The sequence below is a fragment of the Nomascus leucogenys genome, chromosome 5 (genome assembly GCF_006542625.1).
Source record: "Nomascus leucogenys isolate Asia chromosome 5, Asia_NLE_v1, whole genome shotgun sequence".
Taxonomy (NCBI): Eukaryota; Metazoa; Chordata; class Mammalia; order Primates; family Hylobatidae; genus Nomascus; species Nomascus leucogenys.
In genome coordinates this window covers 41,521,800-41,549,765 of record NC_044385.1, presented here as the reverse complement: position 1 = coordinate 41,549,765, position 27,966 = coordinate 41,521,800, and the positions used below count along the sequence as shown (strand labels likewise).

General features: G+C 41.3%; 1 protein-coding gene across 1 annotated transcript in view; it reads right to left on the bottom strand.

The window, feature by feature from the left end:
- The window catches only part of PATJ (PATJ crumbs cell polarity complex component), a 416,491-nt gene that overhangs the window by 55,243 nt on the left and 333,282 nt on the right, over positions 1 to 27,966 (bottom strand). The window contains exons 32-33 of the mRNA XM_030812925.1: positions 24,755 to 24,872; positions 19,686 to 19,819 (exon numbers count right to left, since the gene is read on the bottom strand). Of these exons, the coding sequence (XP_030668785.1) occupies positions 19,686 to 19,819; positions 24,755 to 24,872 (252 nt within the window). The remainder of the gene's footprint in view (positions 1 to 19,685; positions 19,820 to 24,754; positions 24,873 to 27,966) is intronic.

The window sequence follows — 27,966 nt, the reverse complement described above, 5'->3', positions numbered from 1 at the left end:
GACTGTTAACCTCTCCAGGGCTCCACTTTTTAGATGGTTTTAACAGTATTGTCTACCAATAAGGCATTATGTACAGTGCGAGCACACAGTAAGGAAGTGACAGACTGTGGTTTTTTTTTTTTTTTTTTTTTTTTTTTGGGTTGAGACAGAGTCTTACTCTTTTGCCCAGGCTGGAGTGCAATGGTGCGATCTCGGCTCACTGCAACCTCCACCTCCCAGATTTAAGTGATTCTTCTGCCTTGGCCTCCCGTGTAGCTGGGACTACAGGCACGTGTCACCATACCCGGCTAATTTTTGTATTTTTAGTAGAGATGAGGTTTCACCATGGTGGCCAAGCTGGTCTCGAACTCCTGGCCTCAAGTGATCCACCCGCCTCGGCCTCCCAAAGTGCTGGGATTACAGGCATGAGCCACTGCACCCGGCCAGGTAATATTTTTAATAGCACCTGTCCATTCTTATTTATTTTACATCTATGTGCCATAGATGCTACACACTTCCCATTTGTCCCATTTAATCCTCATAACAACTCATCAAATTCAGTGTTATTAGTTCCAGTTACAGCTGAGGAAACAAAAGCTCATAAGGGTTCAGACTTGACTAGGTCTCTGCAGCTTCTAATTAGGAGAGATGAAATTCCATCTCAGGATTGTTTAACACCAAAGCCTGTGCTCCCACCATGATGGCAAGCTTCTCATCTGTTTTGAATATTTGATTTTGTACTTGTACAAAAGCTAGCTTGGGATTTTCCATATGGCATCAATTCTGTTGAAATATTGTCACCTCAACTCCCAGCAGAAACCTTGAGGGTGTGAGTTGATTATTTTACAGAGAGTGAACAAAAAGATGACTTGTGGAAGCAGAAGTTGAAGGCTTTGACTTAATGAGGTGAGGCGATGATCTATAGATCTCACTAGCTAGTGCTGGCACATGGTTAGGGGTTTGCACTACAGAAAGCATGATGCATAGGCCCCCTCCCAGTCTCCAACAGAGTCCCTCTCATTTGTTATTCTTTTTTTTTTTTTTTTGAGACAGGGTATTGCTCTGTTGCCCAGGCTGGAGTGCAGTGGCACGATCTTGGCTCACAGCAAAGTGGGCCTCCTGGGCTCAAGCAATCCTTCCATCTCAGCTTCCCAAGTAGCTGGGACCAAGGCATGTGCCACCACACCTGGCTAATTGTGCTTTTTTGGTATTTTTTATAGAGACAGGGTTTTGCCTTGTTGCCCAGGCTGGTCTTGAACTTCTGGGCTCAAGTGATCCTCTCACCTCAGCCTCCCAAAGTGTTGAGATTACAGGCGTGAGCCACCACTACGCCTGGCCCATTTGTTATTCTTATCTCTTTCCTTCCTTACCTTCAGCTTTTCAGTCCTATTTCTGTGCACCTATATTATTCACTTAATGATTTTTTTCTAAGACAAATACAAAATATTATAATAGATACAAGTGATACATTGACGTTCAAAACAAAAAATTGTTCAGCCCAAGAAAAAAGATTAATTTCTATCAATTAACGGCACAGAACTGAGGATCATTTACAGATGATCAAGACTGACAAAGAGTCAAAAATGAATTTCCTCCTGGTAGTTGTGTGATTTTCACTGGGAAACAGAAATGTAAGTAAGATGACCTGTTTATTTACTGCTTCAGACAAGACCAGTGATTTCCTTTTGAATGTTTTATTTATTTATTTATTTATTTGAGACAGGGTCTCACTTTGTTGTCCCGGCTGGAGTGCAGTGGTGCAATCCTAGCTTACTGCAGGTTTGACCTCCTGGGCTCAAGTGATCCTCTCACCTCAGCCTCCTGAGTAGTTAGCACTTCAGGCACATGTCACCACGCTCGGCTAATTTTTAAATATTTTGTAGAGACAGGGTCTTGCTATGTTGCCCAGGCTGGTCTCAAACTCCTAGGCTCAAGTGATCCTTCTGTCTCAGTCTACTAAAGTGGTGGGATTACAGGTGTAAGTCACTGTGCCCGGCCTGGATACTTTAAAATTATTCATTTGACTTGCCAACTCAAGAGCCAGTGAAGAATTTAATCAGTGAGAGGGAGAATCTCCAAAATAGTGGTTTTCTCACAGCCAGAAGGGTCAGACAGGATTTGAGAGACATGGTAAGTCTTCTCCTTAAAAAATTCTCCCTCAACAGTCTGTCTGAAACACCTTTAACCAAGGAAAACTCCCTTTATTCCACAATTAAACATTTATAACATCAAATCTTTATAACCATTTATAACATTAAAGAAAAAATGGACAACCAGGAAGAAGCAGCTGGCTAGCAAATTCATCATGTTGCTTAAGAAACTACTGTCTTTAGGCTGGGCACAGTGGCTCACGCCTGTAATCCCAGCACTTTGGGAGGCTGAGGCGGGCAGATGACCTGAGGTCAGGAGTTTGAGACCAGCCTGACCAACATGGTGAAACCCCGTCTCAACTAAAAGCACAAAAATTAGCTGGGTGTGATGGTGCGCGCCTGTAGTCCCAGCTACTCAGAGGCTGAGGCAGGAGAATCACTTGAACCTGGGAGGCAGAGTTTGCAGTGAGCCGAGACTGTGCCACTGCACTCTGCCTGAGTGACAGAGCGAGACTGTCTCAGAAAAAAAAAAAAAAAAAGAAAGAAAGAAAAGAAACTACTGTCTTAATGTCTCCATTCCTAAGAGAGTATTTATTTTTAAACATGGGTAATGTATGCACATGGTACCATACTCAAAATAGTATTCACTGATAAGTATCTCTCTAGTACTTGTTCCTCAGCCATCCAATTTCTCTATCTAGAAACAAACAGTATTAAGTTTTTTGTGTATTTTTGTAGAGATTTTCCATATATCTATATTTGAAGTATAGGCTACCAAGTGCTTGAGGGTTATGCTTTCTTTTATCTGCTACCTCCTTTGTTTCATGAAATTCTACAAGTGCCACCTCTTCTATGACATCTTCCCCAACTCTCTCTCCTGATAAAGTTGATTGATCCTTCTTGTGAGTCACCACTACATAAGTTCATTAGTACCACTGAACTTATCACAGCATCATGAATGTCTGTTCAGGGCTCTATGTCTCATGCCACCTCCCATCCTTGATGGAAGCCTTCAGGACAGAGGCTGCTTCCAACTCATCTTTGTATTCTGGTGCCAAGTCCAGAGTAGGCACTCAATAAACGTTCATTAAATGATTGTCAAGAAATTGGTTGGAGATAGATAAAGAGGTTACAATGACTCAGAAAGGGGAGGCTAGAAAAGTTAGTGTGTCATAATCTTACTCCAATCAAAACCAATTGTATGGTTTGAATGTACCCTCCAAAATTCATGTTGAAATTTAATTGCCATTGTGACAGTATTAAGAAGTGAGACCTTTAAGGTGCGATTGGGTAATGAGGGCTCTGCCCTCAAGGATCGATTAATGCTGCTATCTTGGGAGTGAGTTCCTAACAAAAAGAGTTCAGCCCCCCTCCCTCTCTGCCTCATGTGCTCTCTTGCCCTTCAACTTCTGTCACAGGATGATGCAGCATGAAGGCCCTCACTAGATGCTGGCTCCATGCTCTTGGACTTCCCAGCCTCCAGAACTGTGAACTAAATACAATTCTTTTTTTAATAAATTATCCAGTCTCAGATATTCTGTTACAGCAGCAGAAAATGGAGTAAGACATCAAGCTTCTGATGGTAAAATATTAGTGATACACAACCAAAATACCCATCACAAATGGATTTTAAATCCATTGAAGTTTCCAGATGATTTACTTTAGCTCAGAGAGCAATTTAAGAGAGCCAAGTATGAGGGACTTAATTATCACTGAGCCCCACAAAAATCCCAAACTCCTCCAAGGGGATTTAAACTCTGAATTGTTGGAAAAGAATTTCACAATATGCAATAGTATATCCTTAGACAGAGTCAATGTCACCAGACACTTCAGCTCATCAATCACCATTTTTATTGTTCAAGCTGCCAACAGGTAGATAAAGTAACTCATAAACACACCAATCATTCAGCAAAAGGCAACCTTGTTGTCACAATAGACTCATAACACTTAAAGAAGCCAGGTGTTAGAAAAATTAACTAAGGGTTTCCTGTGGGCTGAAGGATATCAATAAGTACCCTTTTTTGGGTGAACTATTTTAGTAGATGAGATTTTACAATTCTAGATATTTAGCTGATTGTTTTAACAAGCATTTTAGGACAAAACTTTGACAAAGAATCATATGTAGATACTATTATAAAGAACTATGAATATACGGCTTAATTACACTGCTTGCAGGCATGTTTTACTTAATTTGATCACTCTGGAATTAAACTCAATCTTTGCCATACTCATAAAAGTCCCTACCTACACTCCCTACACATACAAAAAAAATCCTAAGGGACATTTTAACTACAGAAAAGTTTCACATTAAATCTCACACTGAGGTGAAAAACATATTTACCAGTGATCCAGAAAGAGTGTTATGTCTTATTACCCTGCACTAGGGGAAAAGTCCCTCCTAACAAGAAAAACCCATGAAGACCAAAAAAAAAAAAAAAAAAAGTTGGAGATATTGTATATAATAAAATAGTCATATGTTTTCCTTTGAAAGAAACTATGGTTTGGATCTGTGGCCTTGGAGGAAGGATGTAGCTTTTAAACACCATTTAATAGTTTTCCCTCTATGGCTGTCCCTTTTCAGAAATCATAAAGACAACCATGTCTTCTACACAGTAGATGTCTTTCTCAGCAGGAAAGCCGTAAACCAACGAGGGCTGATAATATGGCGGGGGTGGCAAAATCCTCAATCCAGTGCTGTGTAGATCAAAACTACATCCAAATCTACACTGAAAAACACATGGTTATGCATTAAGTTACTGATTTGTGATGTCTACTACAGTTATAGACTTTAAAAAGAAAGGGTTAGGTTAAAACTTTTAAAGTATATTTCACTTTGAGCAAAGTTGATTTTATATATAAAATCAACTTGTATTTATATATATTTTATATATAAAATCAACTTGTATATATATATATTTTATATATAAAATCAACTTGTATTTATATATAAAAAAGGATTCAGTTAACAGAGTAGAATTAAAAAAAAGAAAAAAAAATTTGAATGTTTTAGAACACGATTCTTTTCCATCCTAAAGCCTTTGTGACCAAATGCTTTAAACATTTTTAAAAGCTTCCCTATTATATTCAACTAGAATGTGATTTTAAAAAAATGTGCAGTAGTCTGTGAAAGAAAAGACTCAGGACTGGGGGGTCAGAGGAGTTAAATTTTCTGACAGCTCTGCAGGTAACCAACTGGATCAGTTTGTTCATGACACTAATATTACCAGTAAAGCACAGAGTTGAATGACTACATGACTTTTTTTTTTTTTTTTTTTTTTTGAGACACAGTCTCACTCCGTTACCCAGACTGGAGCGCAATGGTGCAATCTTGGCTCTCTGAAACCTCCACCTCCTGGGGTTCAAGTGATTCTCATGTCTCAGCCTCCTGAGTAGCTGGGATTGCAGGTGCGCACCACCACACCCAGCTAATTTTTGTATTTTTAATAGAGATGGGGTTTCGCGATGTTGGCCAGGCTGGCCTCAAACTTCCTTTTTTTTTTTTTTTTGAGACAGAGTCTCCCTCTGTCGCCCAGGCTAGAGTGCAGTGGCGCAATCTTGGCTCACTGAAAGCTCCGCCTCCCAGGTTCACACCATTCTCCTGCCTCAGCCTCCAGAGTAGCTGGGACTACACACGCCCACCACCACGCCCGGCTAATTTTTTGTATTTTTAGTAGAGACGGGGTTTCACTGTGTTAGCCAGGATGGTCTCGATCTCCTGACCTCGTGATCCACCTGCCTCGGCCTCCTAAAGTGCAGGGATTACAGGTGTGAGCCACCACGCCCGGCAGGGTTGGCCTCAAACTTCTGACCTCTAGTGATCTGCCCGCCACCGCCTTCCAAAGTGCTGGGATTACAGGGGTGAGCCACTGCGACTTGCCTGAACTACATGACTTCTAAAGTCATTCCAGTTCTAAAATTCTAGGCCTCTATGAGCCTAAATGTTGTGTAGAGTGAAACAGATAAAGTCGTTGTTTTATACAGATATTTAGGTCCTACCTAAGAATAAGAGCTCCTTCTAAATGGTAGGTCAGAAGAATCCTAACTCCCATAGGTTGAACAAGATATGAAAGCTATGGAGGCTGGAGTCAGACTCTGTTTTAGTTACCTTTGGCCACAAAACTTAGTGGCTTAAAACAACTATTTATTTGTTTACAATTCTATGGGTTTGCAATTTGGGCTGGGCTCAGCTGTGCAGTTCTTCTGCTTTACATTATGTCGCTTGGGTTCTGAAGTGAGCTTGCTGTCAGGTTAACCCAGGCTGGTTGTGTCCTGGATGGCTTTACTGTCATGTCTGGGGCCTCAGCTGGAATGGCTGGGCCTCTCTCCCTCCACGTGGTCTCTCCACATGCTGTTTCATCCTCCAGGCCAGTCCAGACTTCTTCATAGGGTGGCAGTGTTTCAGGAGAGCAAGAGCTAAAACTGCAAGGCTTCTTGAGACCAAGACTTAAAAGTCACACAATGCTACTTTTGTCACTATTGGTCAGATTGGATTCAAGAAATCTGGAAAGAGCTGCATAAAATTTGTAGTCTTTTTTTTTTCCTTTTTTAAAAATTTGAGACAGCACATATAGCCAGTTTCAATGTACCACAGATTCTATCAAGGTTGCCAGAGGAATTTTCCAGCTTGCAAACAGTGGAAGGCAGCAATGTATGCTGGGAAGAGTACTGGCTATGGCCAGATAAATCTGTGTTCAGATTTTAGCTGTGCCACCTATCATAGATTTATGATACTTCCATTAAGTTATATAACCTCTCTGAGCCAGCATTTCTGCCTCTGCAAAATGGAACTAATAAATCCCCCTTTTTAGATTTTCAGGATGAGATGGGGTTATATGCCAAGTAAAGTGTCAGCTAAATCGCAGGTATTGAGTAATTGCTCATGAGAGCTCCTAACATAGATACTAAGTTTGAAGGGGCATATCTAGTATATAAAACATCTATGTTGGGCCGGGCATGGTGGCTCGTGCCTGTAATCCCAGCACTTTGGGAGGCCGAGGCAGGTGGATCACCTGAGGTCAGGAGTTCAAGACTAGCCTGGCCAACCTGGTGAAACCTCGTCTCTACTAAAAATGCAAAAAGTTAGCTGGGTGTGGTGGCGGGTGCCTGTAATCTCAGCTACTCGGGAGGCTGAGGCAGGAGAATCACTTGAACTCGGGAGGCAGAGGTTGCAGTGAGCCGAGATCGCGCCATTGCACTCCAGCCTGGGTGACAACGTGATCAAAATTCATGACTCTAAGGATGAGTGACACCAGTCTTGTCCATTTTTTTCATTTCTAATTTTCTTGTTATTATGTTGATCCCAAAATATAACTGAAATATAATCTTTCAAGAAAGATTATACTACAAGGATATTTTAGATTATTTTTCCCAAGTCACAGACTATTCAGGATTAAGCTCAAAGGACCATGTGAATGCCAACAAGTTCTAAGCCAGACTGTAGGAGTCTCATTCCCAGACATTTTGATTTTTCTTGGTCAAGTACAATCCTCATTGATCATAGATTCCGTATCCGTGAATCCATCTACTCCCTAAAATTTATTTGTAACCCCCAAATCAATGCTCTCAGCACTTTTGCCATCATTCTCAAATGTGCAGAGTGGTAGAAATTTGCGTCTTCTGATTTCCTTTTTCCCAGCTGGAGTTGAAAAAGGTGTTACTTTGCCTTTTTGTTTCAGTTCTCATACTTCTTGTTTCATGTTGTTTTGCTTGCCAGCTCCATAGTTGAACAGGTAAACAAGAACCCTTTTTGTGGTCTATTTAGTGTCTTTTTTTGTTTTAATTTTTGTGCTTTTTCTGTTTAAAATGGCACCCAAGCATAGTTCTGGGGTTCTGTCCAGTGTTCCTAAGTACAAGAAGACGAGGATGTGCTTCATTGAGAAAGTATGTGTGTTAGATAAGCTGTGTTCAGGCGTGAGTTTTAGTGCTACTGGTCATGCATTCAATGTTAATGAACCAACACTATATATTAAACAAGGTGTCTTTAAGCAGAAACATACATAAAGCAATGTTGAAAATGTTGACTAGAAGCTTGGAAGAACCTGCCTCTGTATTTCCCCTAGCAGCAATGGTTCACTCTTCACTAATCAGTGTTTGCCTTGACTTTATAGAATACAACTCCTGTGAACAATGAGAATCAACTATAACTCCTATTGTTGCTTTTCCTGGGTGATACTTTACAAAAAAAACTGGGAAGCACAATGTGAAAGGCAGAAATGCAGACAAATGCTTTCTCTAATAGAGATGACAGGACTCATGTTGACAAAGGCAGTCCTTGCCACAACGGGGCAGGGGTTGATGAACCCAAGGATGGGAAATTTAAAAATGCATTTCCTCTATGCTGTGGCATGTACTTTTATGCTTATATGTCAATGCATTTTGTAGATCTATATTTTTTGAACCAATTACAAAGGTAAAATGCAGAGATGATTCAAGATGAGTTGGAAAGTTACTTATCTTCTCCATCTTTGGACCAAGAACTTTTCTCTTCTTTGATATAAAGAGTTATTTGGTATCACCTCATTGATTCATGAGAAGCAAAAGATTAAGCACTACGTAATTTCAGTATCTCAAAAGAGCATGCAGGACCTGAGGCAGAATGTAGTCAATAAAAATTATACTTACTTTAAGATAATTTTTTTCTTATTTTAACAATTTTACAATTTGGATGAGTCTAACACTCAAGTGTACATTTAATCTACTGCTTTCCTACCATGGGTCACAATAAAAGATTATTGCCTTCGAAGATACACAGTGTTCGCCAAGTTGATGTTGTTTTGCCTGCCAGCTCCATAGGTTGAACAGATAATTGTTTCTGTTCAGAAAACCTGAGGGACTATAGCTGTACAAGGGAAGTCAGCAAGGGTCAAAGGAACTTACTGATCATATTTGAAATCAAAGTTTTAAAAAATCTGGATATTCTATTTGGCTCACAAATAATAAATTAGTTTACTGCACAGATTTTCCCCAAAATCTCACAACACAGTCAGACTTCAGTTGACCCTTACAAAACTCTGCTATAAAATAAACACAGAGCTAGTCTATATACCCTAATATGCATTTACAAAATCCCTTAAGGAAGAAAATGGATCATAATGTTCAGTACCTACTGTTCTGAAATATTTGAAACATTCTCAGCTAATAAACTATAGATAACGTAAGTGAGCATTATAATAGCAATAAATAATGGTGTCTCTTTTGACATAAAAAAAGATTAAATACTCACTTACACTGGAAGAAATAACACTAATCTCTCTCTCTCTCTCTCTCTGTGTATGTGTGTGTGTGTGTGTGTGTGTGTGTGTGTGTGTTGAGACAGAATCTAGGTTAGGTTCGGTGGTTCATGCCTATAATCCCAGCACTTTGGGAGACTGAGGCAGGAGGATTGCTTGAGCCCAGGAGTTTGAGACCAGCCTGAGCAAAAGAGTAAGACCCCATCTATATAATTATTTTAAAATATAAAAATAAAAGAGAAACAGAGTCTTACTTTGTCACCCACGCTGGAGTGCAGTGGCGGCACCATAGCTCACTGTAGCTTTGAGGTCCCAGACTTAGGCAATCCTCTTGCCTAGCCTCCCGAGTAGCTGGGACCACAGGGGACACACCACACCTGGATAATTTTTATTTTTTTGTAGAGACAGGGTTTTACTGCATTGCCCAAACTGGTCTTGAACTCTGGGCCTCAACTGATCATCCTGCCTTGGCCTCCCAAAGTGCTAGGATAACAGGCATAAGCCACTGTGCCTGGCTGTGTGTGTTTTTTAATGCAATGGACTATGCAAACAATCCTAAAACCCAAACTCAGGGATTGCAAACTATTACATATATTTACAGGTAACTAATATGTGAAATAAAATCACAGCAATACATGGCTAATATAAGAACTGCTGTAAATATATTAAAATGTTTTGCATTTCAAGACTGAACAAGTTTTCTCTTCTTAAGCTCAAAAAAGAAATGGTTTTATATTTATTTAAAATGGAATTCCCTTACCCAAGTCTTCATTTAACAAAAAGTTGATACTTATCAATATGAATATAATTTTTCATACAGAAATATAGACTTATTTTAAGGAAATGGTATAAGATTTGCATTATATTTTATAAGTCCCCACAGTTCCATTTGGTTATTATTTATTAAATTTGACTTAGCTTATATAATATTTTTGCTTATATTCATATTCTTTAAGACCAGAAATGTCCAAATCTGGAATTCAAAGGTACTATTCATTAACATTCTTTCACTGTGATTCATAGACTTTTTGCAAACTCTGCTTTGATTTTAAAATAAAACTAAGGTAATAAGATGTTTTGTATAAAAATATATGACTTAAGCAATAACAATAAAAGGAGCTTGGCTTTGGTGGATCACATGCCAAAGCAAACCACACTCCTCATGAAATAGACTGTACAAAGTTCATGTCAAGGGGAATAACAAAATAAAACACTTAATCAAATATAAAATAGCTTTCTATTCTGCTTCTTTAAAAAATATCCAGTGGTTTAAATTGCTGTAGTCCTACGTTTAAATTATCAAAAGCAGTACCAGAATGCAACATGATGAGGGGTTAAGTGAGGTCACTTCAGAACAACATACGGTTATAGCTAAAGAACAGGTATTCTTTATTTCAGTTTCTAGATAGATGAATTTTGCCACATAGTACCCAAATGGGAGAGTATGTCTACCATGATATTTCTTGCTAATGTATCTGCCCTATAGAACTTTTGTTTAATAAGAATGAATTAAATTGGTATTAAATCAGGTGATTGAAGAAAATGTGGATTTGAAACTTGGAGAGACATGACAAGATTCTAACTCTTGGCCAGGCACCGTGGCTTATGCTTGTAATCCCAGCACTTTGGGAGGCTGAGGCGGGCAGATTGCCTGAATTCAGGAGTTTGAGACCAGCCTGGTTAACATGGTGAAACTCCATCTCTACTAAAAATACAACAAATTAGCTGGGTGTGGTGGCACGTGGCTGTAGTCCCAGCTACTCAGGAGGCTGAGGCAGGAGAATCGCTTGAATTTGGGAGGCAGAGGCCGTAGTGAGCCAAGATCGTACCACTGTACTCTGCCTGGGTGACAGAGTGAGACTTGGCTCAAATAAATAAATAAAAGTCGTTTTCTTGCCAGGTGCAGTGGCTCACACCTGTAATCCCTGTACTTTGGGAGGCCGAGGCAGGTGGATCACCTGAGGTCAGGAGTTCAAGACCAGCCTGGCCAACATGGCGAAACCCCATCTCTACTAAAAATACAAAAATTAGCTGGGTGTGGTGGTGGGTGCCTGCAATCCCAGCTACATGGGAGGCTGAGGCAGGAGAATCACTTGAACCTGGGAGGTGGAGGTTGCAGTGAGCTGAGATCGCGCCATTGAACTCCAGCCTGGATGACAAGAGTGAGACTCCGTCTCAAAAAAAAAAAATTCCAACTCTGACATTCGCAGGACTTTTTATCATTAAGAATATCTAAATCTAAAAAGAGAATAGTGCTTGAATCACTTTTTTTTTTTTTTTTTTTTTAACAGGCAAGGTCTTGCTCTGTTGCTCAGGCTGGAACGCAGTGGTGCAATAATCGTTTACTGCAGCCTTGACCTCCCGGGGTCAAGCCATCTTCCTGCCTCAGCCTCCCAGGTAGCTGGGACTACAGGCACATGCCACCATGCTCAGCTAATTAAAAAAAATTTTTTTGAAGAGACAGGGGTCTTGCCATGTTGCCCAGGCTAGTCTCGAACTCCTGACCTCAAGCAATCCTCCCATCTCAGCCTCCCAAAGGTCTGAGATTACAGGTGTGAGCCACTGCACCTGGCCTTGAATCACTTAATTTAATTTTCTTCTTTTTTTTTTGAGACAGAGTCTCTGTTACCCAGGCCGGAGTGCAGTGGTGCGATCTCGGCTCACTGCAACCTCCACCTCCCGTGTTCAAGTGATTCTCCTGCCTCAGCCTCCCAAGAAGCTGGGACTACAGGCACGTGCCACCATGCTCAGCTAATTTTTGTATTTTTTAGTAGAGACAGGGTTTTGCCATGTTGGCCAGGCTGGTTTCAAACTCCTGACCTCTGGTGATTCACCCACCTCGGCCTCCCAAAGTGCTGGGAATACAGGCATGAGCCACCATGCCCAGCCTATTTTATTTTATTTTTTAAATAAGAGATGGGGTCTCACTATGTTGCCCAGGCTGGTCTCAAACTCCCAGGCTCGCCAGGCCGTGGCTCACGCTGTAATCCCAGCACTTGGAGGCCGAGGCGGGCGGATCACGAGGTCAGGAGATCGAGACCACGGTGAAACCCGTCTCTACTAAAAAAAAAAATTAGCCGGGCGTGGTGCGGGCGCCTGTAGTCCCAGCTACTCGAGAGGCGAGGCAGGGAATGGCGTGAACCTGGGGGCGGAGCTGCAGTGAGCCGAGATTGCGCCACTGCACTCCAGCCTGGGTGACAGAGCGAGACTCCGTCTCAAAAAAAAAAAAAAAAAAAAAAAAAAAAAAAAAAAAAACCCAGGCTCAAGTGATCCATGTGCCTCAGCCTCCCAAAGAGCTGGGATTACAGGTGTGAGCCACCGTGCCCAGCCAAATCACTTTTTTAAAGTTTGATGTTGAAAAACAAATATGCAATTGTCTAGGAACAAAGCCACATTTCACTGTGCAGGTAATATACTAAAGACACACAGACAAATAAAGTTAAGGATCTACTTTAACACAAATGTTTATAATTAATAATAACTGAACTCAGTTTAAATAGGCAGTGGGCAAAGTTCTTTATATTCATTATCTTAATTAATTCACATGACCATCTTAAGAGGTAGATTTTTGTTATCACCACAGTGGCACAAATGAAGAAGCAGATTTAACTTAGAAAGGCTGTCATTTGTCCAGAGTCCCACAGTTAAATACATAAGATTCTAATGCCAAAGAACCAGCATCATTACTCTGCTATGGTGCCCTTTCGGTTTGGTAGAACACATTGTCTATAGCCTGGGATCTCTGCCAGTGTTATCAGGGAAGGAAAATGCATAGAATGAGGGTCCTAGAGACCTCATTCTCTTTCATATCCTGGGATTCATAGCCTGGGATCTCTGGCAATGGATCTCAGGGAAGGAAAATGCATAGAAAGAGGGTCCTAGAGACTGCATTCTCATTCTTTCTCCACTTCATTTGTTCAATTCCAAAAACAGTTCAAGTCTGCCAGTAATCCAAGATAAAGGATTTAGTTCTTAAGTTTTTCTTCTCTATAATACCTAAGCCTGATGATAACCCCAATGAATGAGTCTGGAGAGCTATCTTCTACTTCTTCTGAGGGTATTGCTGATAAAACTTCTAATCAACGAGTATACATCTCTGAGAAGTGGACATTGAAGGACACCAGGGAGGAGTTTAAGGAATACGATGCAAACCTCAGAAAAGGTAAGAGGCCTTGGTATTTCATTTGACAGAGTAGGATGAGTTCTCTAAGCTGTAGGATTTCATGCAAATTCAATACTCCGACAAGACCAGAGGGGTGGAGGGAGATAGAAGACAGGATGAAAGGATGGACTGATGGATAGAAGGAAATAAAAATTATGAATTCATATACTACCTCTGATATCCAATGTGCCTTATCTGGCTTCCTGGCTTATAAGAAACGTAACAAATAGCCTATATTAATTAAATCTAGAAAGTGGATGCCATGGCTCTACTCTTTTCTGGTTTCCAGAGGAAGCCCCTATTTTAATAGTCATTATTATGACTTTTCATTGGCTTATCTCCTATATTAGACCATAATCACTAAAAGTCAACAGAATTAACTTGAACGACTGTGTGAGCTCTTCGAGGACAGGGTTATCTCACTCAATTTTGTATCCTTAGCACTAAGCAAACGGCAGCCTTTGAGCAAACATATGCAACCTATCACAGAAGAGCCACATCCACCAAAGGCAAGCCTGGGAGCAACATCACAAGATTAAAACAACAGGCAGAAGTCTGTCATTGAGGATTGGGTCCAGGTGTGCTTGTAAACCTTCCCAAGAGGTTCACCCTCATCATTACCTTGGCATTTTAAAAGGTCGATTTAAATACAATGGGATGCTAAGTGAGATCTCCCTCTGTGATCTCAGAAACCACCTGTCTTGGCTCTAGAGAAACTATTTATAGCAGAGAGGACTGATGTGGTGTCAAGACCAGGTCCCAGAGACTTAATTCCTCTAAAGACAGCAAAAATATCTTTTGGACAGACAACAAAGAAGACACAGGAATCTTAATTGGGAGGGTTGGAGAAGATGTGAAGAAGGGTCACCAGAAGTCAGGACGTACTCTTTCCCCATGCCAGAGCTGGAGTCAGGATGCATCACCTAACCAAATGTGCAAAGGTTCTTCTGTAGTGAGTCTCAACGTTTTCTACCATTTCCCTTTGATATGCTCTCATCTTTGTTTGCTAACTTTCTGCTAGCTGGATACCATCCCAAGACCTGACTGGAAAATGTGACCTATGGTATGCTGGATACCATCCCAAGACCTGACTGGAAAATGTGACCTATGGTATCAGTTAGGTTGCACATTCCATGTCAAAATTTGGAAGGAGGAAAAAAAAAAAAAAGAAAAATGAAAGATTTGCATTGTGGTAAATAATAGCTTTATTTGTTAAAGTGCTTTCCAACCCTCGCTGTTCAGCCTCACTGAAATGACAGACAGGCCCATATATTTCTCCTGAGTCTAACTTACGGCTTTTGATGAGGTACCTGAGGTTAGGAAATAAAAGCTGTGTCCCATCCCTCATTTTTAAGTCATGCTTATCCTTCCAAGGACAATGGGATTTACAGTCTCAAAAGGCAGAACTATATATTACGAACCTCAAGAAGCTCTTGATTTTTTTTTTTTTTTGGCTGCCTCACGGTGGCAGGGAAAGGAGAGTACAGTATTTAGCAAACAGCCTCACATCCAGGTTGCAGGAAGTGATGGAATTCAATGGAAACCCTCAAGCTATCAGCCAGCAGCACAAATGAATGCAATATTGAAGACCCAAGTGCAGCACAAAAGACACATCTTGTTCAGGTATTCCAACCAACCCAGGTAAAACAAAGTCAGATTAACAGCGGGAAAAGCAAAACCACAACTCATTCAGCTAGGCTGGACATGCTGATCAAATTCTTCCGATTTCCTATGGGAAATCTATTCCCATATAAAAGGCAATGTAAAAAGACTTATGTTTACAAAAATAATCAAAGGTTATTATTCTATTATGAAGGAATTCACTACAGAATTTAGACTGTAATTTCCCAGGATTATTGTTTTTAATATTCAGGAACATCTCCTCGGGAAAGTGTGGAAACATGCCTTGGAAGGAGCCATCACCCAATGTTCAGGGTCAGCCAGTAGTTTCTGAATATATATATATGTTCTATATATTCTATATATATAGTTCTATATATTCTATATATATATGTTCTATATATTCTCTCTATATATGTTCTATATATTCTCTCTATATATGTTCTATATATTCTATATATATATATTCTACTGTTTATAAGATATCTGATCCTCACCATAACTCAACAAGTCAGGAATATTAAGGTCATTTTGCATATGTGAAAACAGAGAGTTGGAGAAGGTATGTGCCATGGGCAGTGGCTCACTGTGTGCTAAACATCCTATGAAGGTCATCTCTTTGATCATCCTAGTAAGTCTACAAGGTATTATTATCTCTGTAAATAGAGCAGGAAATAGACTGAGAGGTTAAGAAATCTGCCCCAGCTAGTAAATGGTAGAGAGGGAATATGACTGAGAGCTAAAAGAGAGGAATGGTCAGCATTACCTCTGAGTTTGGCTGAGGACCGATCATGAAACCCAGGGAAGACTTCGTGGGGAGGAGTGGCTTAGAGGAGGTAGAGAAGCTTGATGGGAGCAGGACGAGGGCAGAAGAGAGCAAATTCAGGGGAGCAGAGCAAAGTCCGAGATGCTGGAGCGCATACGTAGGTTTGGGGAACGATGGTCTGGTCTGGTCCTATGTTGGTGGTATATGAGACTTTCTACACAAAGTGGGGGCTAGCTGGGTGGCTGGCGCTAGTCAAAGTGTTTCTGTGAACTGCTGAGAGACCAGATGACATAAAATTACAAATAATTGGCTGGGCGCAGTGGCTCACGCCTGTAATCCCAGCACTTTGGGAGGCCGAGGTGGGCGGATCACCTGAGGTCAGGAGTTCGAGACCAGCCTGACCAACATGGAGAAACCCTGTCACTACTAAAAATACAAAATTAGCCGGGCATGGTGGCACATGCCTGTAATCCCAGCTACTCAGGAGGCTGAGGCAGGAGAATCACTTGAACCCGGGAGGCGGAGGTTGCGGTGAGCTGAGATTGCGCCATTGCACTTCAGCCTGGGCAAGGAGAGCGAAACTCCGTCTCAAAAAAAAAAAAATTACAAAGAATTATTAAAAATACTATTAGAAGATACAGTGCAGACCAAATTCCTGTATATATGAAGCCACACAGCAGCTCCTGCTTGCAAAGGCAAGAGGAGAATTCAGGACATAAATTTTCATGAACTCCAGAGAAAAATGTGAACAGTACTTTTATCAAGCAGAAGGAGATAAAATCCTTTCAGGTTCAGGTGAGGTGGTTCACTAGCAGGGTGGGGCTCAAAGCCAGGATTTTCTAGACCGGGCCCAATGGTAGGAAAGGGAAGGACCATGACCAGCAAACATGTAAAAGGCATTAATGATAGGGACAGGAGGCAGAGAAAGTCTAGGCAGACAGGGGCAGATCCCCGGCAAAACCCCACCTTTGAGCCGAGAAGCCTGAAACCCTTGGTCCAAAGTGATAACTTCTATCCCTGTTTGCCTGCTGTCTCCTGATTGGTACTTTCTGAATAATGTCGTTTTACCAAGCAAATGTTGCCTTTCCCAAAACTACCTACGGCCCGGTCCACCCCTCATCCTGTGCCTACAAAGATCTCAGACTCAGTTGGTAGAGGAGAGAAGCACTTGACTGAGGAGAAGCAGCTTGACTTTAGAGGGATGGCTGGACTTTGCAGGAGAGACGGCTTAACTTTAGAGAAGAGCCAGCTGGACTTCAGGGAAGACCCTGCGCCTGTCTGTCCCCTCTCCAGCTCCCCTCTCCACTGACAGCCGCTTCCACTGCTAAATAAAATTCTTCTCCACCATCCTTCAAGTGTCTGTGCAACCTAATTCTTCTCGGACACCGGACAGGAGCTTGGGACTCACCGAATGCAGGTACCCAAAAAAGGCTGTCACACTGGCCCTTTGCCCTCGCTGGTAGGGAGCAGCTGCCCCATGCAACAAGGCAAGTGGCCCACTGAGCTGATAACATACCGCTGTCCGCAGACGACGGAGGTTAGCGTTATAACACACTCTCTGGGGCTTCAGGGGTCGCAGGCACCCCTACCTGGTCTGGCCGAGGGGACCCCACAGAGCCTGCTCCTGCCGGCGCCCAAAGCAGCCAGCTGGGTCCTGCACTCGCTCTCTCATGCGCTCCCTCCCACACAGGCTGAGTGCGGTGGTCCAAGTAAACGGAGTACCCCTGTTGCAAGCCTGATGAAGGGGTCAAGAGAAAACTCCCGCATCATCCAGACCCTGGTTTCTATCGCCTGTGCTGTTCTTGAGTTTCCTAGTGCTTTAGGGAACTAATATTTATTACACAAAAGTAGAATAGGATCTCCCCACCCCCAACAGTACTACCACAAAAATGTTATATTACTGCCTAATGTGGAAAAAAATAGTTTTATAGACCCTGGTATATTTGTTTTACCTGGCATGTACAATTTATTGCTTACTAAATAAAACGGGCAAAAGAAATACCAAAATATTCATTTAAAACATATTCATTAACAAGAGTGATTGTCTCTAGGGAGGTGCCCTGGTTTTAGGTAGTGAAGGGCAGAGCTAGGGCAAAAAGGTAGGAGGGAGATTTATTTTTCGCCTTTTTCCTTTTATGGCAACTTAACTTTGTATGAGATGCAGGTATTAAACACACACACACACACACAATTTTCCTTTTGTATCAATTTAACTTTGTATAATATGCAGGTATTAAACACACACACACACAGACACACATGCATTGATTAATCACATCTTGAGTAAATCAAAACCCAGGAAAGGTTTTCATTTTAATGGCGCTACTGAGTAGTGATAAACAAAAGGTACTGAATAATGAAAAATCAATCATCCTGGCCAGGCATCGTGGCTCATGCCTGTAATTGCAGCATTTTGGGAGGCTAAGGTAGGAGGATCGCTTGAGCCTAGGAGTTCAAAACCAGCTTGGGCAACATAGCAAGACCCCATTTCTATTTATTAAAAATAAAAATAAAAAACAATAAAAAATCAATCATCCCAGGAAACATTAATATTCTAGACTGACTTCTAAAAAAAATTATGAGTAGATATGAAAATGGTCAGTGTAAAATGAACCTAAATTGTTGGGCTGGAATAATTCATGCATACTTTTTTTTTTTTTTTTTTAACAGAGACAGGGCCTTGCTCTGTTGCTCAGGCTGGAGTATAGTGGCATGATCATAGCTCACTGCAGTCTCAAACACCTGGGCTCAAGTGATCCTCCTTCCTCAGCCTCTTGAGTAGCTGGGAATACAGGTGTGTGCCACCATGCCTTGCTAATTAAAAAAAAATTCTCTTTGTAGAGATGAGGTCTTGCTGGTTCCCCAGGCTGTCTCAAACTCCTGGCCTCAAGCTATCCACCTGCCTCGGTTACCATGCTGGTCTGATGTATACTTTTTATCTACCATTCCATTAAATAATGATGATGAGAATAACAATAGTTACTACTTACTGAACACTTACTATGTGTGACACATCCTCTTAAATACTTCTAAATGCTGCTGTGATACTGTTGGTCTAATAAGTAGTTATAAAAATATTCAACATCCTAGATGGAGAAAATCCTGATGAAAGTTTTTTTTTTTTTTTTTTTTTTAGACAAGGTCTTGCTCTCTGTCACCCAGGCTGGAGTGCAGTGGCATGATCACGGTTCACTACAACCTCGACCTCCTGGGCTCAAGTGAATCTCCCGCCTCAGCCTCCTGAGGAGTGGGGCCAGAGTGCAGTAGCACAATCTCAGCTCACTGCAGCCTCCACCTCCCGGGTTCAAGTGATTCTCCTGCCTCAGACTCCCGAGTGGCTGGGACTATAGGTGTCCACAACCATGCCAGGCAAATTTTTGTATTTTTAGTAGAGACAGGGTTTCACCATGTTGGCCAGGCTGGTCTTGAACTCCTCACCTCAAGTAATCTGCCTGCCTCAGCCTCCCAAAGTGCTGGGATTACAGGCGTGAGCCACTATGCTTGGCCCACCCAGAAAATTTTTGTACTTTTTGTAGAGATGGGGTTTCGCCATGTTGCCCAGGCTGGTCTCGAACTCCTGGGCTTAAGCAATCCGCTTGCCTTGGCCTCCCAGAGTGCTGGGATTACAAGCGTGAGTCACCGCGCCCAGCACTGATGAAAATTAAACACTGAGAAAAACTTGAAAACTAGCTAGACTATGGATGCACATCTATTTATAATCACGTTTTCTCCTCATACTATGAAAAAAGGCAAGTCTTGCAGAGTCGTGGCGCAGGGCCAAAATTAACCTCAACAACTAGTTCTATGACAGTGGATACATTTTACTTCTAGAAACTTACCAAGGGTGTGTCTTTTCCTCCCACAATGCTGAGACCAAGCCCTGAACGTCCCTTGGATATTTCTATAATCATTTCCTGTCCAGGGACAATGGGACACGTTGCGGGGTCCACTGACAGAGGAGCCTGGAAACCACCTGGAAAAGAATTGAACACAGCATGACTGGTGCGTAAGAGTTGCAGCTCAGCCTGCACGTTCCATCACGTGGGGATTGTGGGGCTTGCACGTGTTTATCACTGCACTCTTTTCCTGCCAAACACCATGAAACAAAAAGTTGGGTCATTCCTGCCTCTTCAGCCAGGGATGACACCGTTGAGATTAAAATGATAACTCCCACCCCTCAACCCATCAATTTTACTTGAAAGTTTAAAATCTTATTTTATTTATTTATATTTTTGAGACAGTCTTACTCTGTCGCCCAGGCTGGAATGCAGTGGTACGATCTTAGCTCACTGCAACCTCCACCTCCTGGGTTCAAGCGATTCTCCTGCCTCAGCTTCCCAAGTAGCTGGGATTACAGGCACCCACCACCATGCCTGGCTAATTTTTTTATTTTTAGTAGAGACGAGGTTTTGCCATGTTGGCCAGGCTGCTCTCGAACTCCTGGCCTCAGGTGATCCACCCACCTTGGCCTCCTAAAGTGCTAGGACTATAGGTGTGAGCCACTGCACCTGGCTAAAAGTTTTAAAATCTTAAAATACATCATGAAAATCTGTATGGAAAAATTACAATGATTAAATGATTAGGTATATGAAGGCCTATGTTACAATGAGAATAAAGGCTGGTATAACCGGAGATTCTGAGCTATAGAATACTAATTAAGAAACAGTGCCTAAATACTTTCAATTAGAGCATAGCAGATGAATTAAATTATTAACATGTATAAAGAATTTAATCAATAAAGTATGAAATACCTGAAAATAACAGTTACCTAAAATTTATCCCCAAATATATTACATATATAGTAAAGCAAAATGTATTATAAACACAAGACTCAAAAATTACTTGCGGGGTTCATAGAGGAAAAGTTTATTTAAAAGTTATTGCGTTTTTACAAAGGTTTATTTTTAAAAATAATTGTTTTAGGTTGGGTTTTTCCAAAGAGTGAGGGAAAAAATGTTTATAGGCTAAGAAAAAATGTTTAATAACACCTGTTTATCCAGCATAAAATCTATACACATGCATTTTCCAGATAACCTAACCTACTAAAAACTCAAAACATTCGGCCGGGCGCGGTGGTTCAAAGTGTAATCCCAGCACTTTGAGGCCGAGGTGGGAGGATCACCTGAGGTCAGGAGTTCGAGACCAGCCTGGTCAACATAGTGAAACCTCATCTCTACTAAAAATATAAAAAATGGCTGGTTGTGGTTCATGCCTGTAATCCCAGCTACTCAGGAGGCTGAGGCAGGAGAATTGCTTGAGCCCGAGGCAGAGGTTGCAGTGAGCTGAGATCACGCCATTGCACTCTAGCCTGGCCAAGAAGAGTGAAACTCCATCTCAAAATGGCAACAACAACAGCAAAGCCTCAAAACATTCAAAATGTTGAATAGTTTCAAGAGATGCTCATATAAAATGTTGAATAGTTTCAAGAGATGCTCATACAAATCATAGTCTCCAGAGAATGTCATATTTTCTGATAACTAAGTTTGATCACCATGAGTATTGTTTCTTACATTACGAGATAATTCAGGAAAGGGCTGATGAGAGAGGGCTCCATCTGCTGGTCAGCTGCAGCTAATGCACAGAGCTGAGATGAGATCCCAGTGCTCATTAAACCTACGTGTAAAAGCAGGGGTCAGGGGACTACACCTCGCGGATCAAGAATGCCTTTTCACTTTCAAAAGCTTGAAAAAAAATCAAAAGAAAAATAATGTCTCAAGGCATGTGAAAATGATATGAGTCTAAATCTCAGTGTCTGTAAATAAAGTCGTAATGGAACACAAACTCACTAATTCATTTATGCCTAGCCTATGTATGGCTGCTAGCATACTACAATGGCAGGGGTGAGTAACTGCAATAGTGATCGTGTGGCCCATAAGCCTAAAATATTTACAATCTACTTCTTTATAGAAAAAGCTTGTCAATCTCTGGTATAAAACAAAAAGAAACAGGCTCTAGGTAAGCCTGTGGGGGTTCTGCTCTCACTAAGTGATAATCATGGTCTTTGAGATGAAAAGGCACAGGCTTTGGAGTGGCACAGAGCTACAGTTGAGTTCCTAGGCAGGAATTTAACAGGAGGGTGAAAGTGGAGTTCCCTTCTCATCAGAAAAATGCATGTAACCACTATTAAAAAGGCTGTTAGAGAAATTAAATGAACAGTGTGTGTGAGGTGCCCAGCCCAGAGTCTGGCACATTGTGGGTATTCATATATCTGCTGTTCCCATCCATATGGAATTTATTAATCTAAAGGCCTCCTGGTTAAGAGCAAGAAATTCAGTGACACAACCATAAAAAGTACCATATTTAGAAGTAGCCTACGGCCAGCCTGTGGTGGCTAGCACGCTACAGTGGCGGGGGTGAGAGACTACAACAGAGGGTGTGTGGACCACAGCCTGAAATATTTACTATCGACTTCTTTATAGAAAAATCTTGCCAATAAAACAAAAAGAAACAGGCTCTAGGTAAGATAGAGGCAAGGCAGAATATTAAATTGTAAACCAAATTTGTCTCTAAATCTTTTTGCAGCATACGTATTTTATACTACATTTCCCATTAATTTACAATAAAAATGACATACGATAGTGGCACACTTTCATGGGTGCTTTAAAAAGTTTATATTGCTTTTAGGCCGGGCGCGGTGGCTCACGCCTATAACCCCAGCACTCTGGGAGGCTGAAATGGGTGGATCACCTGAGTTCAGGAGTTTGATACCAGCCTGACCAACATGGTGAAACCCCATCTCTACTAAAAATACAAAATTAGCCAGGCATGGTGGCACATGCCTGTAATCCCAACTGCTAGGAAGGCTAAGGCAGGAGAATCACTTGAACCCGGGAGGCAGAGGTTGCAGTGAGCCGAGATCACACCATTGCACTCCAGCCTGGGCAACAAGAGCAAAACTCCGTCTCAAATAAATAAATAGATAAATAAATAAAAAGTCTATACCGCTTTTGTAAATGACTAGCATAGTCTCCTGAGTGAGAAGACAGAAAAAAACCTGGTGACACATCCTGGAGATGGCATTTCTTTTCCCTCCTCCACGTTTGCCTCACCCTAGCCAGTCCCAGTCTTTTTATTTACTTCTCTCAGGGAATCCAGCCCCAAACCTGGCTCATACCAAGTCCTCAATAAATGCTTGGTAAGTAGATGAGTAAATGAATAAAATTTCTATAGATTCAACTGTAGGATGATGAACTTCATTTATTTATTTGTTTATTTAACCATGAGAATGAAAACCAGGAAGGATGCTGAATTTCTGTCATCTAAGTATAAATATGTGATATATATTACCAAAACTCAACTGGTCTACCTCCATAGTCAGCACGCATTGTTGGTAAAGTGCCAAGTATACATATTTTGGGCAGTATAGGCCAGAATGTCTCTGTTGCGACTACTTAACTCCATCATTATAGTATGAAAAAAGCCACTGACAATACAGAAACAAATGAGTGTCTATAAACCTGTATTTGTGGACACTGAAATATGAATTTCATAGAATTCTTTAATAAAATTTTCTTTGGTGTTTTTTCAACCTTTAAAAAGTGAAAACCTTTTTAAGCTTGTAGACCATACACAACTAGCTAGTAGGCCAGATTTGACCCATGTGCCATAGTTTTCTGACCACATGCATCAAATGTTTTAGTACAACTACAATGCTTTAAAATAGTACCTGCTTGATGAACTTTATGAAGTTAATATTTATGAAAAAATATATAAAAGACAAATACTGCAAAGATTTCAGAACTGCGAAATTAATGCAGGGTTATGCTTTGCCATTGGTGAGTACTGTCTTATAAAGAGTTTATTTTTTATTGATGTATACTGCACAAAAGCAAAGTAGGGCTGGGGACGGTGGCTCACATCTGTAATCTCAGCACTTTGGGAGGCCGAGGCAGGCAGATCACTTGAGGTCAAGAGTTTGAGACCAGCCTGGCCAACATGGTGAAACCCCATCTCTACTAAAAATACAAAAATTAGCCGGGCATAGTGGTGGGCACCTGTAATCCCAGTTACTCAGGAGGCCGAGGGAGAAGAATCACTTGAACCCGGGAGGCAGAGGTTGCAGTGAGCTGAGATCACCCCCCTGCACTGCAGCCTGGGTGACAGAGTGAGAATCTATCTCAAAAAAAAAAAAAAAAAAAAAAAAAAGCAAAGTAGAAATACCTATTATTTATTATAAAGTTCTACTTTCAACCCCCAGTTAGCATAATTCAAGCCAGGAATTTAAAGACAGAATGTGCATGCCAATTTCTTTAAGCATTGAAAATCAACATTCTTCAAACAGCTAATAGCAACATTTGCAGGGCTAAAAATTGGGTTTGATAGGATTTTTAAAGACATATTACTCAAGACCTAAATATAATCTTTTGTAGACATTAGAGAATAATAATACAGAAGCCTCAGATTCAAATAACATTTACTGAGGTCCTTTTCTTTTCTTTCTTTTTTTTTGAGGCAGAGTCTCACTCTGTCACCCAGGCTGGAGTTCTGTGGTGCGATCTCAGCTTACTGCAACTTCTGCCTCCTGGGTTCAAGCGATTCTCCTGCCTCAGCCTCCTGAGTAGCTGGGATTACAGGCATGTGCCACAACGCCCGGCTAATTTTTTGTATTTTTAGTAGAGACAGGGTTTCACTATGTTGGCCAGGCTGGTCTCGAACTCCTGACCTACTGAGGTCCTTTTCTGTTCTAGTGCTTTTATATTCAAAAAGCAATAGGCAATGGCGATGGCAGAGAGGAGGAAAAATGGTGTAAGAAATGAAGTGACCTATCCAAGCCCCAAAGCTAAGGAAGCAGAGGAAGCATCCAGAGTCAGACTTCTGCCTCCTGGTCCAGTTCTTGTTTTAGGACATTATGATCCCTTGCCTTCTCTAGGGCTTAAGGAGCCAGATCTGCTCAGGGAAAGAATCATACCATAGCCTGTGAAGTCTGCATCTGTTGAATGGTACGATGAAGCTGGTGCTAATGGTATCTCTTGTGAACTGAAGGAGACTTTTGTTGGATATTTTTGCTGTTTCATCTGGCTGACAGCCTACAAAAGAAAGGAAAATTAGATGAATATCAAAAAGGAGAAAGGTAACAAGAAAATACTTTAAAACTGGTGTATTGTTACCAAAACAATGGTGCACTCCAATGATGTCTTTTGAGAATATAAGGTTGGAGGGTGGCAAGAAGTTAGGATGATTTATGCCTCATTCCTCAGGCTTCCCTATTTAACTTTACAACTAAAATGCTTTGATGAAGGGCAGACCAAGGAAGGGAGGAAAGATAAAAGCTGAAGATACTCTGTCAGTGTGATCTGTACATGAAGCTGGGGGTGGGAGGTGAAACAAAAATTATTTTGCAATTTCTACTCATTCTGATGAAATCAGCAAGAAGCCCCTTTATCTACGGACTTTGAAGTGACTTATCTGTGTTGTGCACATTGGAAAACAATCTACGCTGGGGATGTTTAGAGCATCAACACTGTCCATTTCTTCTGGACACACTAGAGTCAAAGATGCATTTGGTAGGTTAATTAAGCAAAATGAGGGGCGGACAAAGAAAACCAACATCTACTGAAAGCCTACTAAATGCCAGGTACATCAGTGACATTTAATTCACACAAAGGAAGCACAGTTCCTTTACTGAGTCCCTACTATGTTCCAGGCACCTATGATACCCAGTGCCTGGAACATAGTAGGGACTCAATAAAGTGCTTGATGATTGAATGAACAAGAAAGAAAGAACAAAGAAAAGCAAAACTGAAGACATGAATAACTCAGGGTAGAAAGTGAACTTGCAATTCAGTGAAGGTACAGGGACCTTTACTGTGTGAGTGTGGGAAAAATTAACTTGTAATTCTGGATTTTTGCTGACAGTACCTCCAATGAATATTAATATTAAAAAACGAAGGGGCCAGGCACGGTGGCTCACGCCTGTAAACCCAGCACTTTGGGAGGCTGAGGTCAGTGGATCACCTGACATCAGGAGTTCGAGACCAGCCTGGCTAACATGGTGAAACCCCATCTCTACTAAAAAAAAATACAAAAATTAGCCAGGCGTGGTGGTGCATGCCTGTAATCCTAGCTACTCGGGAGGCTGAGGCAGGAGAACTGCTTGAACCCAGGAGGCAAAGGTTGCAGTGAGCTGAGACTGCGCCATTGCACTCCAGCCTGGGCAACAAGAATGACACTCCGTCTCCAAAAATACATACATACATACATACATACATACATACATACATACATACACACACTAAGAAAAACCAAAAGGACTTCTTGCTTATTTAACAGGCAGTTAAGAAATACAGGTAGTAACCTGACCTGCCTTCTGGATCTGCAGTTTGCCAGGGAACCCATCCCCAGCTGGAAGAGTCTGGTAGTGAAGCACCAGGCTGCCCCTGGAGTCTAGAAATAGGACCAAGGTAACTGCTCCAGAACTGTAACACCTCAAGATTCTGTCAGCAGAAAGCTGTGCCTCAATATAGGGCATTGTGCAGCGTGCAGTAACAACAAAACAATACCATCCATTGTGCATATGCACTGGGCTTTCTAGTTTTCAAAACACTTTTACATCCATAAATTCATTCAATCACACGAACAACCCTGACAGTTAAATATTACTTTTTTTCTTTTTGCAGAAAACCAAGCATAAATGTCAAGTGACATATTTGAAATCACGCTGCTAATTAGAGAAAGAGGTAGAACTGGAAGTCAATAGTTGAAGAATGCTACAAACTTAAAGTGTTTATCAAACAGCTGATAGGCAGTGATTCTATGGATGTTCTTTTGTTTTTTCCTGCAATTTTTCTATAACCATCTTCTTCTTCTTTTTTTTTTTTTTGGACAGGGTCTCACTCTGTCACCCAGGCTGGAACAGTTGCGTGATCTCAGCTCACTGAAACCTTGATCTCCTGGGCTCAGGTGATTCTCCCACCTCAGCCTCCTGAATACCTGGGATTGCAGGCGCACACCACCACGCCTGGCTAATGTTTTGTATTTTTAGTAAAGATGGGGTTTTGCTATGTTGCCCAGGGTGGTCTCGATCTCCTGGACTCAAGCAATCCACCCACCTCAGCATCTCAGAATGCTGGGATTACAGGCATGAGCCACTGTGCCCAGCCACTATCAGCATCATTTAATATTGACTAAAAAAAGACTTATTCAATTACACATTTATCAGTGATTTTTAAAGGAAGGAAGTGGAAAAGGACAAATAAGGGGTACTATAAGAAAACAACATTGAGAGGACTTAGATATCCAATTATTCTAAGGACCACATTTACTAGCCTCATTGAAGGTAGGTGTGCCAACAGGCTAAGTCCCGGTCAATGAGATGTGAATGTACAATTTTTAGGTCATTCTCCTAAGGAGAAAGATCCTACCTTCCCCTTCTCACTGGTTGGAATGCAGATGTGTTGGTAATAACTGAAGCAGCCCTCTTAAACTAAAGAATGGATGCCACCATTTGAGGATGGTAGAGTAATCAAATAAGAATGGTATAGTATCGGATAAGAGGTGCTAGGGTCTCTGACACTTTGGAGATACCATATCATCCCCAAACTGACCACACACAGACTCTTAAGCTAAAGAGAACTTCTTGCAGCAATTGAGCCTGTATCTTAACTCACACAGTACTTACATCCAACTTACATTTTGTATCACCTCAAGAAAGAACATGGATTCCCAACAAAGCTGGGTGCAAGCCGCAGAGTTCTTTTATGAAAAATCACGCGACTTTTAAAGCAAGAAAGCACTAGAGACAGCAGGCTAGATTACTAGATTACGACTTTTCTATAGCACGAGATGACTGTTGCTTTTCTTTATATCCCAGTTTCATGTAGCATCTGGTGTATAATAGGTCCCTGATAGATACTGGTGGAATTGAATTCAATTTAACAATAAGGAAGCAGTCCACAGAATCCAAGTGAAATGTCCAAACATATATACATAGAGGTGGGCCTCCAGTTGTCGGTATGTGTGGTGATGGACGAAGGAGTGTTCCCATGAACTGATTCATTGGCACAAAACCAAACTACTATGTAAGAAAGATCAGAAAGAATGGATTTGCTGTTGTATGTTACTGTATTATAAGAATTGAGATGGACTTTATAGGTCATCCAACCTAACTAAACCTATGTTTTT